General features: G+C 34.9%; 1 protein-coding gene across 1 annotated transcript in view; it reads left to right on the top strand.

The window, feature by feature from the left end:
* ADGRB3 (adhesion G protein-coupled receptor B3) overlaps positions 1–21,393 on the top strand; it is a 449,703-nt gene that overhangs the window by 266,636 nt on the left and 161,674 nt on the right. The window contains exons 16-17 of the mRNA XM_082048907.1: positions 403–505; positions 5,351–5,394. Coding sequence (XP_081905033.1) covers positions 403–505; positions 5,351–5,394 — 147 coding nt within the window. The remainder of the gene's footprint in view (positions 1–402; positions 506–5,350; positions 5,395–21,393) is intronic.

The raw sequence follows: 21,393 nt of genomic DNA, 5'->3' as shown, positions 1-21,393 counted from the left end.
TCTTCACATTTTTACAGCTAATGGTCAGAAAAAAGTCCAACACAGCACTTTGGAAGAAAAATAACTGTCTCTTATAAAAACGTAGCGGGTGGGTCTGTGTTGACAGAAGCAAACTATGTTTGTGTCATCAGTATACCTTCTAATTAGTAAATTTTACTTAAAGGAATGGTACTTCTACCACCATTGTTGCTTTTCAGTCTTTCATGTGCTTGATATGGTTCATAACAAGTGAATGTTTTCACCAATTCCAAACCAATGTATTTTCCCCCTGAATATTTGTCAATGAAAGTAATGGAAAATACTCACAACATACTTCTTTAAATGTAATATCAGAAACCTCATTTAACATACTAAGTTAAATCTTTCATTTTTACCTGCTTTTTTTTTTTTCTTTTTCCCCAGGAATTTTACAGTTGTTAATTCAAAAATCATCGTTGTTACTATACGACCCGAGCCCAAAACTACAGATTCTTTCTTGGAGATAGAACTGGCTCATCTGTCAAATGTGAGTACAAAAATAGTGGATATCATCTTCCAAGAGTATTTATCAGATCATATGGAAAAAGCGGGGTTGTTTTAAATATCAGGTAATAAAACCCAGTTGAACTGCTAAAATTTAAGCCCAGGAACCATCTAACATAATTTGAAGGGTGTGTGTACTTGTTTAATATATGTTTGTATGCAAAGCAAAATTAATTGTTGTTCCATGAGTTTTGAGGTTTTTATTTAAACAGCAATTTCTACTGGAAACTATCCATTAACTGCTTTGGTGGATACAACTGAAAATATGGTATTGTGCTGAATGCTTGACCTTTTGCTCCCTGCGTAGGTCATAGAGCTACATAGTTCTTCAGGCCTTTTCTTCTTTTCTTTCATTATTTTATACTCAAAATCCAGTTTATACATAACCTGTTGTATCAGATTTTGAAAAAAAAAAAATGGTCTGGTTCCAATTCAGCTTACAGTTCTTATGAATGTTTGAGATTCTTTTGTGCAATTATTTTTAGTTCCATACTTTTCAGTCTTTAATCTCATGTTAGAAATACTTAAAATCTAGGAAAAAAAAAAAAAAGACGAACAGCCCCCAAGAGCCCTCCTCCCACCCTGCCTTCCCCCAGATTCTATGTCTAACTATATAAAAAATATTAAGTTTTTCTTTCTGCTGTCAGCAATCTCCCCGCAGCCACAGGGAGAATAAAATATATCTTTTGTGGGAAATTTTTGTGATGTACGATGTTGGGGAAATAATGTTAAATAACATGCATGGGAGTAATTTATGCAAAGACATGGCATATAAACTCTGTTTTTGTTACTTAGAGTTAAAATAAAATCATAAAGATATGATTAGAAGAGACATAGTTACTAGAGCAGCATTGTTATGCAAAAGACTGTAAAGTTGTGATTTTTTCTTATAAACAGTTGCTCAAATGGTCATATACAATACAATACACAATTCATACATACATACAATTCAATATAGATACAATACAATATACATACATACAATACATACAATACATATATATACAATTCAGCTGGAGGAGTTCCAAATACTTCAGTCAGTAGCACATTTGGCTCAGTTTTTGTCCTAGAATTTAGTCCAGAGAATCATCAAGTGTATGGAACAAATTTCCAGTCCTTAAATTGTACTTATAGTACATTTATATAAGGTCTTGATCCACCTAGATATAGAGTTGGATCAACAGATACAATGATAAAATATTGCCCTAGAAAATCTGGGAATGGAAACTGGTTTTACAATCTTAACATCTTTAAATGTTTGATGACATTTATGTTCAAGGCTTAGCCTCCCTTGTGGGTTTGGTTCAAAGAACTAAGTCTGCATAGAAATATTATTTTGTTGGTTTGAGTGTTTCTTGTCTTCAGACTAGATGTAATTCTTATCTTCTTTGCTATAATTTTCTCAGCTGAAAACAATAATATAATTAATTCTAAAATATTATTATAGAACAATCTTTATATGCCACATAGAGAAAGATAAAACTAGCATTAATATTTCTTTAGCCTTTAAATATTATATATTAATGGCTCACAGATTAATCATGATGTCAATTAAATAGTTTAATTATTAAACAAAATAAAATATAGACATTTTCTTTCATTTGATTTTTTTGAAATGGCTCTTCTTGTTGTTGTTTTTTCTTCTCAAACCTTTGTTCTTGAAATGCTGTTCACTATTCAAAACAGTTTGTTTCCAAATTGATTTAATGACTAAGTTTTATGCAACACCTAGAGCATGCCTACTAATGTGCAGAAGTATACCCACACATTTGTTCTTTTACCACCTCATCCACTGACTAAATTAAGTAGATAAGAGATTTTGAAAAAAAAAAAAAAAAAGATGGTCAAATGTGATCATTTAATAAGTTTAATCAAAATGAATCTTAAAATATTCATTTATTCAAAATTTATCATAATTGTTTCATTTTATATCAACATTAGCCAGTTTATTAAGAAAACCGGAGGATTATTTTTTGGAGGAAGTGTAAATTACAATTACATGTGCTGTTTGGAATGTAGCATGGTATTTGGATTTGCAGATATATCAAAATATAGTAGACAATTGACCGCAGTGAGAATGTGGGTTGGAATGCATTATTTAGAGAACATGACATTTGGTCTTATGCACAGTGAACATGTTGATGAATGTGATCACATTTTTTCCAGTAGTTTGATTAAAGAGACACCAAAGCAATATTTTAAAAACTGCACAACTCAAACAAAATCCTGTTTGCTCCAGAAAGAATATGAACTCTCACCTTCTGACAGCACAGAAGTTTACTCCAGGGACAGTAAAGTAACGAGCCAGCAGTAGCGTAGGACATCAAGCTTCCAATGAAGACCGAAAACCCTGGCTGCAAAACACAGTTGGCACTGTGCTGCATGGCTGTCAAAGTTGCCAATCACATCTCGAAAGTTCAGTTTCATATGCCAGGCAGAGATAAATATACATACACACTCACACACATACGTCTATTTTTGAGATATCCAAGTCATGTACTGTAGAGTATAAATCAATAATACTGCAGCAGTCGTAAACATTAATGGACACAGTAGCTGCTTCCTTGACTGCAACTAAGTAATTAACTGGCAAGAGCAGTGATGAGATTGCCGCCCTCACAGAGACCTATGGCTGTTGGAGGCTGTTCAGCCACAGCACAGAGAGGAGACATTGCCAGGAGGCCAGACCCAGGAAGGCTGTGAGAAAGGGAGCAACAGGCGAAGAGCGAAGAGGAAAATAGGAAGACAGGCTCTTTGTGGTCCTTGCGGTGCTTGAGGGGTGTTTGATTGGGATATCAAAAGAGGAAGAAGTTCTGAAAGGCTGAGGTGCCCTTGCAAGCTCCCATGCCTGGCAGAGCAAACCCACACACAAGACCTTCTCAAGGAAGGGGAGAAATATTTATTCTGCTTTCCATATTTCTGCTTAATCTCTCATTAGTGACTGCAATGGCCAAACATACTTCTTTTTTTTTTTTATTTGAATATATTTCAAAGAGAGTGATGTGTGAGCTAACAGTGGCAGTTTTATTGTGTTTCAGTTTTCTGCAAAGGCTTTTATTTCCCTCCGTTTTGTAGATTTTCTTATAATGGACATTTTTTATGAAAGCGTTTTTGTATTCTTTCTACTTGCACTGTGGGAATAGCAAACATAAACTCTATTATATCTGCTGCTAGGAAAGACAGGTCTCAGATCTCAGATATGCAATGTCTTACTACAATTCAGCTGCAGGAGTACCTTTTTAATATGCATTTAACTTTATCAGAATGGAAGTAGAATTTCTTCACCCAGTCTTAGGATACAAATTAATACTCTTTATAAAATGAAAATTTAAAAAACCACGTTAATTCTGCACCATTGTTCCATTGTTCTTAATTCTTACTCTTTTATATTCTCTTCTATCAATGTGTCTGAAAGCCTTTGGCTAATGATACAGGACCCGGTCTCTGAATCTCAGTGGGCCTGTAATCCAGTGCTTTGTCCTGTGCCCTCTTCCCTCTCCTCTTGTTTATGTTATAAATACTTCAGGGAATAGAACATCCTTTATTTATGTTTCTACAGTGCTATGTTAATATAAAGAGCCAAAAGCATATGTTGGTTTTAAATATTTATACTTATAAAATTCAATGCAGTCCACAAAATGCTGAAGTAGAGGATCAAAATTTCCCTAAATGCCTCTCACAAGCATCTTCAGCAGGACCTTTTTAATCTTTGACAAAGAGGTAGACGGAATAATTTAAATATTAAATATATTTTTACTTCACAGACTGCCATGTTTTTTCTATAAATAAAACACATTTCGGAATGAAATATCAAGGTGTGTTTTATCCATATGAGACCACATCTATCACACCAACACTGTTCATGAGAGAACTATGCTAATGTTGACATAAGAAAATAGTATATTCCACCTTTTTTTTCACATCACTTGTGATTTTGTTACAAAAAAAAATCTGTATTTTAGTTCTGAGTGGTTTATATAGTTTTGACTTCTGATAATATCCAATGTTTCTGATGAACAGGAATACAATTTTGCAGTTTTTAGCTAGTTAAGAACTTCTAAGTCAATCTGAGTTCTGATAAAGGAAGATTTGCAAGATTAGAGACAAAATTTGAATTTTACTTTTTTCTCAACATATCCTACTCAGCAAGCTAATTATGAGTAATAATAAAGACATTTCATTTTCCCAAAACATTGCGCACAGTTTAATGATGTGTAATAAACCTAGATTCCAGTCCTCTTCAAAATGAAATCAGAAATCTTCCACTGGCTTCAAAGAGTTTGGAACTGGGATTGTAAAACTTAAGAAAAAAAAAATATTTTGAGCTCAAATCTTTGCTGATTTAGGATCTGATTGTCAAAAGGACTTGGGTATTCAGTGTGGGGTCATCTGAAATCCCAGCCTCCAGATATTTTGCCCAACATATGTTTAAGATTTTTAAAGGCATTACTGGTTTTGACATCCAAGTTTGGAGGGGCCTGAAGTTCTGATTCTAAACACACGCAAAAATGTTCAGTTAAGTCGAGTCTCTTAGCAAATTGACTCATCTCATATTTTAGTTCTACTAGGGTATACTAGGTATACCATAATAGACAACTTTATGCTTACCTTCCCTAAGAGAGAGAATAAAGCAAATATTCTGCTTTCAAGTTCAAGTGCTTTTTAAATGCTCCATAAGAATTAACCTTAAGCTTTTGCAATTTCAGTGGCACAAATTCATCAGAGTGTACAGACGATCTTATAGGAGGAGACACACATAAATGTTTAGCTCAAGTGTGCTTTTTTTTTTTGTATACCAGTAACGTATGTATGTTTGTTTTCTTCTTAGGGCACATTGAATCCCTACTGTGTGCTGTGGGATGATTCAAGAACGTAAGTGTCAGATTTTTGCTTCTATTTCTTTGGCTCAAATATAACAAAGAGCCTGACAATATTTAAGTAGTTGGTCTGTAAGCAGGTTGGTATGAGGGCAGGGAAAATGAACCTTTCACGAAGTGCAAGTGCTAGATTTTCCAGTCACTTGGCTTCCTTTCTGCAGCTATGTAAATTGAAATAATACAATATCTCACCAGGATGAGATTACTCACATAGTAATTTTAATCTGCTTTTTCAAGATTAAAATGAGGATGTCTAAGAACTGTAGTTCCTTCATGGCAGTTGCTGGGCAACAAGCAAGTGGGTAAACAGTCAGCCAGTTAACTGAGGAAGGCTCCTATTTCTGTTATTACAGGGAGAAATATCATTTTCAAATGTAGATACCCACAACAACCTTCATTTTAGTTGTTGCAAATTTTCATTTTAGTTTAGTAAAATAGTAGCTGTATACTAAATAGTGAAAGCTTGCTGGCAGTCTTCTGCTACTTTTTTCAGTGTGTGTCCCTTCTGTAGCAAAACAGAAAATGTCGCTGTAAAGAAGGAAAGCAGTAAAATCAGTGTGGTTTAAAAAGAATGCCAAGTTTATGCAGTTGTAATTTGCTGCATTTATCTTTCACAGTAAATCTCCCATTAAAGTCAAGGTGAACTTTGTCTAAATACAGATTAAGTGTTTCAAGAAGAATGTGGTTGCCATATTAATTCTTTTAAAGATGAAGTTGTACTTCTTGCCCAAGTACATTATGTATGTCGTATACTACAGACTTATCTACAGTGTTAGAAATTGTATGCGTGTGATTTTGTGAGTGCTTTTATCCTTGAACCTGGGTTTACATCAGTACACTGATGGCTGAGAAACAACATGAGAAACTTTGGGCATGATGCTAGAAATCATTCCAAATACAAATAGTAACATGTTCTATGCTTCTATGAAAGAATCAGAATGTAGTTATTTGCCAGCAACATCATAATGCTCCATTGCTGCAAAATGTGTGTGGTAAAGTACATTAAAGACTTGATATTATGTATTATTATGTGCACAAGCAGTGCAAGGTATTTGGAACGTGGTCTTTGTTTCCTCTTCACAAGGTTGCACTGTGTATTTAGAGCACATGCTCTGATTTTGCTGTTCCAGTCCAGAATATCAAAGGCATATTTGCATGGAAATAGACTACCAAAAAAAAAAAAAGGGCATGCTGTGGATTTAACAATGTGATTAAAAGATTTCATGCGGATATTTGGGATGGATGAGTGAAGCAATCACAAACAAATGTATTTTGTGTTTGACATTTGTTTTGCCTGCATTTCTCTTAGTATTGTTTATAGAGAAGTTTAGTGCTACACAGACTTACTGGTTTCAGTAGGCTTCAGAATCTGGATAGAAAAGTGAACTTCTGAAATATCTAAATTTTATATAAGGCTTACATAGAATACTCTGAGGTTTTGAGGGAGAAATCCATGCTTTTATATACTGAAGGATAAAGTTTCTAGTCATATTATTTAATAGTAACTATCGAAGATGTTAAAATATTAGAAGATTGTGAGTATTTTTGCATATCAGTTTTGAAAAGTAATATGAGCCATCAAGTATTCACAGTAAGAAATGATGTATCAGCGAGGCCTGCACGGACACCATTGTTATTTGTTTTACACATATGTGTGTGTTATTTTAGGAGAATGTTACGTTTTCTCTTACCGGAGTGTGTGATAGTAAGAGAAAATTCTACTTCATTCCTCCATCTCTGAGGAAAAGATCCCTAGTGATAGCTGTGAGACCATTAGTTGATTCATGATTTTATTTTTGTAAATCTGTTTCTTTTTTGGTTTGGAACATTTTATTTGTATTTACTTGGGTATAGTTCAGAATGTATACTCTAACACACTGAATTTTAAATTATCACAAAAGCTCTACAATGCTGAATCAGTTCCTATAACTTATAAATCTTAATAAATAAATATGTGGAGGACTATACAATTGGTTAGGTGCCCATGATGATGTGGGGGTCTTGGTGGCTTGCTTCAATTCTTTTCACATTTGTGTAAGTCTCAGGAATTTGCCAGTCTCAGCAGCAGGCAACTGGATTCAATAGATTAATATCCTCATACACTTTGCAAATCCTACGGAACTGTGCTGTGCTTGTGTCCTTCCAAACTGGGTAATTTTTGCATAACCAGGATTTGGCAAGCATTTTGGAATAAACCCAGCAAAAATTAGTCTGCTTTTAGGTGAAGGTGCTTAACTCATCAGTAGGCTATGCTGAGATGGGTGTTTTAAATTAAGTGCTTTTCAGATGAAAACTGTGTTTGCTTTTATCATTGGCATACAACCAGCAGTAACTTCTAATGGATTTTGCCACATTATTAGCCCCTTCTCCCACATCTTTATCTGCATGCATTGCAAGTTCACTTTTGGTAACTGATAATTCTTTCAATGATCTTGTCAGTTAAATATTTCTCCAACAGCAGGGATGGCTTTGTCTATCTGGCTTTTAGTCATGTTTCTCAGGAGACTGATCAGTGATTAACAGCTCCCTGTCATCCATCCTTGAAGAAAGTTCTGTATCTGTTAAGTCTTTAATCACACCAGATCATCAAATTTATCCTACTGCCTATGTGTGACAATTTGGTCATCCTATCTTTGGCAAAAGCAGTTAAATCCATTATTTCTATGAGATTCTTCCTTGTGATTATATAAGGTTTTCCATTTATCAAGCTGACAGACTTGTGTGCTCTCCATAGGCAGCTAGTCAAATGTGTGTACAATATTGAGATAGTTCAACTTAACAACAGAATATTATGTCATGTATTGTAGAGGGCAAACTTAAATTCAGCAGTTCAGCATTGTATTTCAGTTGATCCTCCCAAAATATAGATCACAACAGTCTGTGTTGATTGAAACCAGGCTGTTAATGAATACTGGTGTTTGCTTTGATATTTCCAGCTTCCCTACATGAACCTGGTGGCATCAATGGTATGTTAGTGGTGATTTTTCCTCTCGCAGAAATCTGAGTGACATCTTCCTTCATTCATTTCAGAAAATGTATTCTAAATGTTGCCTTCAGTAAAGTCTTAGGATGCTGAATGCTTGTCCTTTCAGTGCATGGGAAAATGTGTGGAATATTCGTAACTGATGTTCTGAGGAGAAACAGTAGTTCCTTAAACCAAACAAGCAAAAACTCAAGAAAGAGCTGTATTTTTTCTACTTTGCATTGTCTGGTACAAACAAACTATCCCTGCTGTCAGTATCTGTTTGTGATACATTAATTCCAGTGTCTCAGTCCACAAAGCAAAATAAAATAAGTTGGCCAGGTACTAGGGCTGACTTTCCAACCCCACAGAAGTGATTTTAAAGAATTTAAAACAAAACCAATCTTCCAAAAGTTTTTCACTAGTCTGTCCTACCTTTCTAAAGAGGAAAAGAAAAAAGGGAGAAGGAGACAGCAGACAGGCTCAACCAGCAAGTGATCCAATGGTTAGAGCATTTACCTGGAGACGTCAGGGACCAGCCCTTCACTTTTTTCTGCACAGAAGTGACTTGAAAAGTTTGAAACACACTTTTCAGCCTCACAGGAGCAGCCCAGGCAGGTTAACTGACAGCTCCTCTGGAGTGTGTTACTCACAATGTGTCCTGCTGGAACTCTGCCATATTGTTTAGGAAAATATTCATGGGTTGTGGAGCTGATTCTCAGCAGCTCTATGTTTGATTTTACCACTCTTTCCATGTGTTTGTCACCATGCCACACCTAAATCTTATGCATATCACTGTCAGTGGTGATTTTTCCTAGTGCTGTTTTGCTTTATGTAAGTCTGGGCAAGGCTGTGTAAGCATGGGAGATCAAGGAATCCTTATATGCATTTATACATTTCCATTTTATAAATACCACTTATGGTGGAAGTTTTTTAGGCTGTCTGAACTTTTGAAGTTTGTTGCCTTCTCTGATGCATATAGCTGTAATAGGTGCCATAACAGGTAGTCTGTATGGAGCTCCAGGATCCATGAAAGCTTAGCCTAACAAAGTCTCAAACCAGGGTACAGAATTCAAAACACAGCGAGAGGCTGGAAACTTGGTGCCACAGTACTGAACATCGTGAGTTCTACCCTCACATGCAACCCTTGGCTAACACCATCACAATGAGGCCATGGAAGATGGGGTGGACACTGGAGGTTACTGGAAGGAGGTGACATCTCACATGGGAGTTCAATATTCACCAACTGATTAGCGAAACAGTGCAGCTGGTGTTCATTCTTTGAGAAATGTTTTGTGTGTAATGTGGACAGGTGCTCTCCACAGGACAGTGTCAGTTGTTGCTGGCAAGCTCCACAGCTGTACCTGATGCAACACATCTTACAGAACTGGATAAGGAAAGAGCTTTAGCATCATGGGGCTCCTTTCTGCCAGTTGCTACAGAAGGATTTACAACACTATGACAGCCTTTTATTTGTCCACATGAGTGCTCATGATACTTTGTGCCTGCTGAATATACAATTGGTAGTAGTACAATGCAATTAGCTGACTTTTTTAATACTACGAGGATTTTGCCCTGGTTCAGTTTAAATTTGGGGCAAGTGGTAGCTCTGCTCTATTATTTTTTCCAGTGCCATACAAATTTACATTGACAGTAGCTTTGATTTTCTACCCTGAAGCTATATGAAACTATGAATAGCTATCTATGATAAATGAGAGATTGTATACATTTATATAACTTCAGGATTTCACTCCAGACATATTATAGCAATCTCCATTAAAAAGATGTTTTAAAAAAAAGTTTACAATTACTTTTCTTTTTTTTTTTTTTGTGATCTCCTAGAGCTTTAAACAATTTTTCTCCCACTGCCCCTGGATACAATTGTGGAGAAATAGGTCATGAAGAAATTTGTTAAGTGCAAATAAAGAAGAGTCTACCAGTTAACTGTGATTTTCTCACAGATTCACCCATAGGGCAGAATGTGGCTCAGCTTTAGGATATAAGCTTGCATGCATACCAGCAAAACAACTTTTTCATTTTGTTGCCTTGTGATAAAATTGACAGGGAGCACTGATCTGCTCTGTCCCTCTCCTGTTCACATTGTTTTTGAAAATTACCGTGGTAGACCATTACAGTTATTCTTTGTTTGGCCTAGACTTGCAAGCCTTTAGGAATATGTTCAAGAAGACTCCTTATAACACACACCAAAATGTCTCAAACTTAGAATTTCCTAAATCAGAATTGCTTCTGGAAATATGAATGGTAGCCTCTCATTACTTTATATTACTTTACAGTCACATTATTTCTTTCACCGGGAAGATATGGAGAAAATAGGTTTTTCTATAAATAGAATAAAATTTGAATAAGAGTAATTCATGTAAATATAATTTGACAATATATGCCAGCTAAAGCTTTGCTCATTCCATTGACTTCAGTCAAACTTGTTGGTTCAACTTTTCAGTCAGAATTTGCTTTTTTCATATTTTTCAAGGCAGAAAATCATTAGCTTCTTTGCTTATGTTTGTGAATGTAATGGAAGAGTTAATGTTAATGAACTTATTCAAAAGATATATACCTCCTGCAGTACCTAGTTTTATGAAGAACATTTCATAATGGAACCCGTGTAACAGTGCACACTACATAATCTTCTTGTGCTGGTAGTCTTGCATAAAAAATTGAAAGACTCCACAGAATCATATTATTTTTCATTGAAATAGTATGGAATGAAAAAGCTGATCCAAACTCAGATAACCAAAAGGCTTTGACTGATCTGAATCAGATCAGGTCAAATAGGAAACCATTGCTCAAGCCATGCAAGACCTAAATGTTTTGGGTTTGGGGTTGGTTTTTTTGGTTTTTGTTTTGTTTTGTTTTGTTGTTGTTGTTGTTGTTGTTGGATTTTGTTTTGTTTTCTTTTCTTTTGCTTTGTTTTTGTTGTTGGAGTTTGGTTTGGTTTTGGGTTTTTTTGTGGTTTTGGTTGGTTGGTTGGTTGGGCTTTTTGTGGTTTTTTTTTTATTTACATACTGGTAAGATCATACTGTAATGGAGGAATAGTTAGTTCTGAAATATGTCTTTATGTTGAAAAAGAATGGGACCCAAAATTTCATTTTTTAAGTCATACGCAAAATGAATCAGCATATATGGGAGGAATTTATAATGTAGTTCTTTTTTATAGCACTGCTCTTCACTAACACCTACACGGCCATGAACAGAGCTTACATGGCCTGCTGAGATTTATAGCAAAAAAAGGAAATCAAATTAATTATTGCTAATAAGTTCACTTTCTTTTTAGTTTTTACTGGATGATTAATCAACTCCATTTGTTGAGAACTTAGTTGCTGTTTATTGCCTTTATATAAATGTAGATTTGCAGAACCTAAAAATAGTGGTTTCTTGTAATATCAGGCAATTATAATTCTGAAATGTGCATAAAAAGAACTAGTGGTTGTATCCTCACAATCAAATTTAAAGATTCAAGTTGGACTTTTGACAGATTTTGCAGTGTATTATTAGAGCAGAAGATAATTAAGTAGTTTAAATAAAATTTAGAACAGAAAAAAAAAAAAAAGTTATAATTTGGTTTTGTATCTATGTTTCCAGAAAAAATCATGGATGCTATCAAGTAAAATAAAATGTGACAGTTGTTTTCCCTAGTAATACCTCATGAAGAAATACAGCAGGTGGGATCTGTGAACCCAGCACAGTGCTGGACTGAGTCTTGTAGGGGAAACCGGCATTTGTCCAATCCAATATGGCTTCCAAAAGTACAGTATAGCAAAATTACAACTGTGAAAATTTATCAACCTTTCTCATTTATATTAGGTAACTCTTAAAGTGTGTTACACCTGTAGATTTAAAAGCAATTTAACACAGAGATTGGTGTCATCCTCCCTGGGATGACATGGGAAACTAGGGCATAATGAAAGCAAAGCCATTTGTCTGATGTCACACATCAAACCCCAGTGGAGTTAGAGTTCCATATTCCTGAGTCCTAATTGAGAATGCTCTCTAGCTGTTTTCAAAGCCAATATAATTTCCCAAAAAGGTAAAAAAATCAAGGAACTATTGCTTATCTATGTGAGAAGGAGCTGTGGGACGTACCCTTCTGCCATTCTCTCCTGTTGACAACAGATTATGTGCATACATTGCTTATAAGTAAATCATATTGTGTAGTTTTGCACGGACATATATTTGTTTCACTTAATGTTATTTGCAGTCAGTACAAAAAAGAGAACTGCAACTGGTATAAATACACCTACTTTTAGTAATATTATGACAAGAATATAATGCAAGGCATTTTTGAGCATTTACAGAGTGTAGGTTTGCTTGTCTTTCCTTCCAAAGGCATGGATCTAAATCTGATTGAAGTCTCCTGAATTAATAACTGTTCTCTCTGATAAATCAAACATCATGTAATTAATCAAAGTCTTATCTGTGTTTCTACAAGAAAGGTGTTTGTATGACAATATGACCTTAAAAGAAATATTTGTGTTTTGAAAAGCATCTTAGAGGGTTCTCCCCAGTTGTTCTTGAATTGTCAACACTGAAATAGTATCTCCGCCTTATAAAAATGTGAAACTCCATCAAAACCAGTCAAATACATGTCCAGTTTAAAACTGCTACATTTATCAAGTTCTGTCACAAGTATACACGTTTAACGCTGTATCAGCATCTTGCTGACCTCACAGGTATCTTCACGTGTAATAAATCCTTTGCTGGGTATCTGTTGAGCAACATAAGCGATGCAGTTAAACCTCTTCCTGGGCCAGCCACTAGAGGGAAGCAAAGACCTCCACGTGCCTGTCCATGACGTCAATCAATGTCTACCTGTCCTCACTGACAAAATCTGGTCAGTATTCAATAAAAAAAATTTGGAAAAGGCTTTTTATTTCATGGAAAGCCACACTTCAGGAAAAAAAAAATATATCTATATATATACATATATATTTGTATATATAAATATATATATATGTATATATAAATATCTGCACGGTTGACTTCCAGAGGTCATTGTCATTAAAAAATAGAGTTCTTTTCTTGAATGATGCTTTGAGAATTTGAATCTAGACAAGAAGCTCAGGGCAGAGTGGATAAAGAAGATGTGTATACAACTTTCATTCTTTGAAGCATCCCAATATTCAGAAAAATTCATTGAAATGTTGGTAGCGTAGTAGCTATGCACTTGCATCTTTCATGTGTGGCAAAACGTAAGATAAAATATACTGTTTTCTTGATATGTCTTTGTTGATCCTTCTGTAGTTATCCATGCTTCTGTTCCATAGTGTTTTGTCTGTGGTACTCAGAATCTCATCCTAAGTAAACAGTTCTTCTGTGTACAGCAGCTGAACAGATCAGGAGAACACTGAGTCACTAAATGGGGACTAGCGGATTCTGCACTCCATTTCAGCACCGAGAAGGCATAAGGTGTATGTGATCTTATATTTATCTTCCAGTTTATGAGGCATTATATACGTTGTAGGTTTACTGGATACTATGTTTTCACTGTATTTAATTCAGCCCTGTTCTGCTTACTGAGGGTACAACTCAAGTTACCATTCTCTCCTATGTGCTAGACTGGTTGAATTCTTTTAAAACTGAAACAGTAGAGGCCAACATTACATTGTCTGACATTTGATTAAAGGAATATACCTGCTATTAATTGAATTTTCCATAAAATTTAAATGCCCAGAAACAAGGATGAAAAATTAAAAATCATGTTTTGCTTTTTATCAGTTGAAATTCTGAATGTTTTAAAGATTGTAAGGACAATATTTGTACCACTTACCACTTAATTTGAATTGAATATTTTTGTTAAGCTTAAGTTATGCTGGATGGCCAGACCTAAATGAGAACAATACAAATCTATTTTAGGATTTAAGAAGTTTAAGTGGAAGGTAATACGCTAGATGAACAGCTCCAAGCAAAGCAATTTCGTAAAAAAACCCACCCTGTTTTGTTGAATAGCTGCTAGATTATGGCTGAATAGATTTTTAGCTGACAGCATGGTGTATTTGTGATGATTTCTTAATGTTATCACTATCTTCTCCGACATTCTTGAGTAAGAGAGATTTCTTGCATAGCTAGTTAACTAAATGTAATATACATATGTATTCAAGTGCATGTGCTGGAGATAGCGTCTTGCAATCCATGCTGTTATTTTAAGAAATGAAGAACATGATATAATTCTAAATTTCACAGGCCATGGTTATGATTACCAATGCTACATGTTATCCTAAGGATGCAATTTCTAGTGGTTGTATTCAATCTCTCCATAATTCTGTGGATGCAAAGCAAAATGTTTGTCTTTTAAATTAGAGAAATATCTTTGCATGTATGAAAAGCATGAATTAAAACGCCATCACATTACTATCAGTTCCTCACAACATAAATATGCTCCTGTTGTCAAGTTTAACAAGAGATCCATTGAAGGCCCAGGCTTAAACAGTGTGCTAGTTTGGGACCATAGAACCCTAATCATTCCACAGGTATTGGCACAAATCCAGGAGTTATTGCATCATCCTGAATAGCAATAATCAAGGAAGTGTATATACTGGTATATAGAGCAATGCAAACCAGGAAAACAGAATTCCTCCTTACGATGAATGCGATATTTTTGTGTGCTTAGCCTGTAAGGAGTACATTATTTTTATCAGATTTTTAAACTATATATTTTAGGTTTATGCTTCACTATTGCAATTTCGACTGTAATATAGATCTATCCAATGTCTTTTTAAAATGTCAGTGAGTACTTTCTTTGATATCTGCTCAGTTTTAAATGGTTATTCACAAAAAGAAGCTGTGGTTTTAATATAATATCAAAATAGCTTAAAATGTAAATATGTCAGATGTCAGATAATAACACAAACCAAAAACATTTATATAAGAAAAGAAAAAAACCCATTGTTTCTTTTCAACAACTTCTGATTTCATTTAACGAACATAGGGCTATGCAGCTCATACAGTAATTCTAAAACAAGAGAGTCAGCAGTATTCAGGAGATAGTCTAATCTCTTTTTAAGCAGATTAAAAGTTGCAGCATGTACAGGAAAAAATCAATAGTATCTTTTTCTGTGCATATCACTCATCTTCAGCCCATCCTTTTCCTCCCATCTCCTTTTTCTTATAAGTGGACAGTCAAACGTGATGTTTTAGATACACAAATTCTGTGTGTACTCACAGAGATACTTCATTTCATGTACACACACAGATTAAAGTCTTTGAGGAATAAAGCATGTAAACCATATTTACCGCTACTCCCCAAGAAGTACAATTGAAAATATGAAACATAATTTTTTATTGTGCTACACAGCAAGGCATGCTCTGCATAGTGCAATGTGTATTTATCGGTCAGATTCTACATGCTCCTAATGTTGTTTATATTAGATACCATATACAGATCTTGAAATAACATACCTTAATGTGATTTACATTGTTTCTCCTTCATTGTAAATGGAGGATAAAAACTACGCTAAATTTACCAAGAACATAGTTTTTTATATATATATATATATGTATGTATATGTATATGTATGTATATATATATGTCTCCTTACTATCTTTCCCTCCTGTACAATTGACTGCTGGGAACATGTTCTATTTTTGGTTTTCATTTAAAACAGACCACTCTGTTCTTGTAGTTTTGTAAGTGATTTACACAAGAAAACTCTGATCAAACACAATCTTCTTCTTTGAGGTTTTTCCAGTAAATAGAAAAACTTTCGTCAGATTTGAGGAAATATACAGATGTCTAAATATCATAGTGAGTCAGTGTTTCAGCCAAAATTAGAGCACAAGGTGCTCTTAGGTCCACAACCCCATGACCGAAGCACTAGAATCACCCATCTTTCTTCTATCTAGAAAATGTCTAACACTTGTAAAACAACCCATGTGGTCCTGGCTTGACTCTCACCTTCCTGCAAAAATAGCAACATCTTTTATGTGTCATTTTAAGGAACCACGAAAACTAGTGTGTAGGTGCACAACTATCTGAGAGTGATGATACAAGTTGAAATCCCAGACGAAAAGCAGACTGCTTCATCACTTAATCTCAGGAGAACAAAGAAGCTGCTTGTTCAGACAGTTGTGGGGAAGATCCAGGGAGGATTTGGAGTGAGGTGAAAAGGTATTTTCTAACACATTCTGCTGTGTATGGAGTTTCTATATATATATATTGGGCATGCTATTTTAGAGATAGTCATCTTTTACTACCTCTCTGTGCTGCTGCCAGCTCAAACTGCTACCCAAATGCCATTTTATAACCTATACAACTGTTTTTCCTTTTGGTTTGTCTAGCCCTTTACATTTTCGGTTTATTTTGATTAAGGCATTTTTTTCTGGAAAACACACCCAGATCAGTGTTTTGAGGATGTGAATAAGTTTTTGTGAATAAGTTTTTGATATTATTTGTATTTTATTTTGAAGGATAGATCATCAACAGCCAGCTTTACAGCTGGTGTTTTTAATACTTTCCGTCTAGATTTTTTGATTTTTTTTTCAAAGAGGAGGCATTTTACAAATGCAGGCTGGTACAAATGTGAGAATGCTTTTGTGTTAAAATAAGAAAAGATTCAAGCACTTTTTTTTTCCTGGATCTACTGCATTTAGGTGTCCAGATTAAGTGTAGAAGTCTAAAACATAGGTCACTGAATGCAGCAGGATGATTTATTTTCCTTAAACCATGTGCCAAAATGTCCTGGACAGCCAAATGAGAGGAACTACAAGAAGTGACTCACAGCAACTAAACAAGACACCCACCCTTTTCTGTTAACTAAACTGAGCCAGAAATCTACATAGAGCTAGGAAATCAGAAATAATTGTTATATAAATATGTTTGAATAGGTCCTAGAGTAACTGGTTAATATCAAAGCCTCAGTTTAGGTACCTTAAGACAGATGTGTGGAACAATTTCAGGATATATTTACAGGAGATAGGAGAAACCTATGCCCTTCAAAGCAGGTGAAGACAAAGCGACCATAAGACATCTCAAGTAGTACTGTGTGTGTAGGAAATTAAATCAATTGCTAACAGCAGAATTAACTGCAAAATAAAGAAAAGCAAAACACTAAAATGTGTATGTCTGACAATGCCACAGTCATTGGTTACCTTATACAGGGAAACTGTCTTCTAGGCTCTGTAGACTCTGCTGACAAGATCTCCATTTACTACAATGGAAGCTTAAACACCTTGCATGACTCTAGGTACCTAAATTTAGAAGTTTCAATACCAAAACAAATCCTGCCCTGTGTATCATTTTCTACCTCAGGATATGGATTGCCAAATTATCTCCTTGTGGTAAACACATACGTGATAAAGAGATGAGGACAACCTTTCCCGAAATAACGTAAGTCTTTGTAGAGTTCTAGGGATTGGTTCTAAGACCTTTTTCAGTCTCAAGAGGTTCAAACTCACAGCTTTTCCTTCCCAGGGGAGAGCCTGGACTATCAGAGTATAAGCAATGATCTCATGGAGCTGCTTTTCTTGCAAGCAAAAGTAAAAATAGTAAGCATAATTAAAAATATTGAAAATGTACTATTGACATTGAACTCACAGAACTGAATATAGAAAAATTAAGTTCAGAAGTACACTAAAATATAATGAATGTAGTTTTTGGAGATGGGCATTTTCCAGCTTTGTAAATTCATCATCAAGTTCATAGTGACAATGAGTGAATCTATGGAGAAAACATCCTCCAATGGCAACATACAAGGTACCACTATATTGTCAGAGGGAAGGCAATACATTCATCAAAGTTAATATTGGAAATATAAAATAAAATTGATAGATACTTTTAAATGAAAATGATAAATGAGCCCTCAATGGGACCAAGACGTGTTTTGAGGCAGAATGTTTAGTTTCTAAAAAAAAAGTTTCTAGTGATGATGTTTTATCCTATCTCCACTCTTGGGTGAGGTAATAAGAAAATGGTTATTTGTATCCTTTCAAGGTTGATTATGTTCCCAAATGCACTTTCGAGTCATTTTCTGCCCTCTTTAAAAGCTTACTTAGGATGTAAAATAACTTTAATGTAGAGCAGTATTCCATTGTGTTATAGTTACAAAGCAGGGATTATCATGAAGGTTGTAAGTGGCACACGTTCAATCCGTTCTCATGACAGTAACTGTAATGAGAACACAAAATGCTCTGGTATTTAATTTTTGTGCCATTTTGGAAACCATAATCCTGCATAACTGTGAATTCCATAATTGGTATTGAACAGTATTGAACAGTAAAGACATTCCAGTATGTCTTTAAAAACAGTATAAATCCTATATTCTATATTACCAATATGCAAACAGGTCCAGGATTTTGTATGTGTGGCAAGCCTTTTTGTTATTGCAGTATGGTTTTAAGAAGTTGTTTTTTCAGATTTCAATTCCCTGTCATAAAATGCATGTGCCATTTAACAGTTTACACAGGCAAAGAATCAATCACCCTAACTCTTCTGGCTATATGGTTCCTCTGCCATATTTTCTTAATAATGAGGCGATCTGAAATTTGTGAAGCAGAAAATCTAGTCTCATTCTGCTTAGTGACACAAATGAAAAACTCAAACCTCTTGTGATTTATTCATACCAATTGTATCGCAGTATTTTGATTGTCTCTTAAATCAGTTCCTAAAGGCTAAAAACCCAGGAATAATCTTTTCACTATCTTTCTTAATTGAAGTGGGTGGTGTACTCTAAAACTTAAAAGCTAGAACTGACTGGCTTACATCACAGTCCTCTTTCCCCTACCCACTGATCTGGCACCTTTATTTTCTCATATATTGAAATTAATTTAACAAGACAGATAGCACTCACACTTGCAAAGTAGAACCCATTTGGCTGCAAGCATCCTGGTTACAGGGATTACCTGTGTCAGCAGCCAGGACTGTCTAGCAAGAAAACTAATTAACAATAAAACATTGTCAGGCACATTATTACAAGACTTTCATGAATTGTGTCTTATAAATATTCAAAAACTGGTTTTCTGTTCCATGCACTGAATAATTGCACAAGCTATCATTTGGGTTTTACTTGCTCTCAGTTCTCCCTTAAACCTCATATTTTAGACTCTTCTTCAGTATTCTGTACAGGACATAAATTCTGATCATGGTTAAATCACTTTTTTTTTTTTATTACATTTTATGCAATCTTTCCAGAAGGATGTGTAAAAATAATGGAATTTTAGTTTGAGGGATATTTTGCCCTTTACAATAATGTAATCAGTGAAACGTGTGGAAACTCCCAAGCAGTTATTTGAGTGGTAAAAAGGCCATGAATAACATAAGGGTTTACTTCCAGAAAAAAAATTACCAAATAATTCAATATTTACTTATTTTGCTCTTGTGCACACAAGCAGTTAACTTAGAAATATCCATCTAAAATTAATTTTACTTCAGCCTATGTGCTTTTTTCTGTATCTTTTGGGATATATACATATAAAGTAATTTTTAAATACTGAAGTGCACCATGTGTTTTCAACTTGCTGTCCAACTGAGTGAAAGTGCTAGAATTTTTACAATATATAATGACAATGCCACTTACAATTTTTTTCATGACCTATGAGAAACACAAATTAGCCCTAATTGCTAATTTTTAGTGGTAAAATGTAAAACAAAACTATAATTTAGCAAAACGCTATATAGCATGTGTTCCACTTGGTTATATAAGTAGGTTCATTATCTTCAATCTATCTGAGTTCAGTTTGATATCTGCACATTAAATGAGCTTGTCTGTCAAATTATTGGCACTGTTTGTCTCCCTGAATTTAAACTCTTTCTTTACTGAACTGAAAGTCTCTTTATTATTTATCTACTGAAAGAAAACTTCAGTAGGTGGTTAAAAAGGTCACAACATAAAATTAGCTAAAGTTTAAAGAAAAAATAGATCTATTTAATACCTAAAGTACTGCTGTCTTAAAAAGCACGTCTCAATTAAGGACATGGTAAAATAATGAATCTAAACAGACAAAAGCAGTCCCATTTATGGTTAGGAAAAAACAATTTAATTTTGGATGTTGTCATAATTGAGAACTGCTTTTGCAGGTTAAAAAAAAAAATCTGGTAGACTTACTGACCATCAAAGACTTCTTTTGTTGTTTTACTTGTACACTTCCTTCCTCACTGAAACTATAGCAGATCCATCTAGAAGCCCTTGAACAAAACCTAAATTCATCAGCAGACACAGTGAAGAATTTAATACACTGAAACCAGTGCTCAAGTAAGGGCAACAGATGTGCAGCAGTTTTCTGAAGAGACTGCATCAGAATGGCATTATGGAGTGTCGTATTTTCTTTCAGTAACTTCCATTTAACTTCGAATGGGTTTATGACTAAAAACAAACAACAAGCCATCAGCCTATTCTCACTGAAAAACCTCAGTCAGAGGCCTGCAAGTCAAATGAGTCAAGTGGTGTCCTTTCTGCCTCTCAGCAATTCTTCCCATTGGAGTGAACTGCCAGTACTGGTGAAGATACACCAGAGCTGGGCACCATGAGATGATTCCTCATGTACTGAAGTTGCACATTTTGTCTCATTCACTCTCCCTGGTTATAAGAGGTCTGTGATGCTGAAAGAGTAAGAAGATACTGGTATCCTAGCCCTTGTCAGTGTAGTTTTAAAAAAGAAAATAATTACCTCTTCACAAATGAGAAAACTACAGCTCAGATGTGCTTGTTTGACTTCCACAGTGGTCAAAAAGTAAGGAGAGGGCAGAGATGGAAGTTCAGCCCACAGCTTCTGAGTCTGTGTGAACTGCCAGAAGATTCTTTAGTGTTGAATATATAAGAAGTCCCTAAAACAGGTTTCCCACACCTTCCAAGGAAGAGGCATCATCATTTGGTTAGGATTGGTGTCTCTATTTGACATTTTCTATTCCTGTGAATTGTATCTTTGCACACAGACTGTGGCACAATTCACAGCTTGTAAAGACAGTTACGTTCAATCTAGAGTTGCCAGTCCCAGAGATAAGATACTTCTGAACTACTTCTGGCTGATAAGGACCTATTATAAAATGCAGATCTCCTTCTTTGGGGTAAAGGATGTTTGGGACAG

The sequence above is a fragment of the Streptopelia decaocto genome, assembly GCF_964273445.1.
Source record: "Streptopelia decaocto genome assembly, chromosome: 3".
Taxonomy (NCBI): Eukaryota; Metazoa; Chordata; class Aves; order Columbiformes; family Columbidae; genus Streptopelia; species Streptopelia decaocto.
This window is presented reverse-complemented; position numbering and strand designations above follow the sequence as displayed.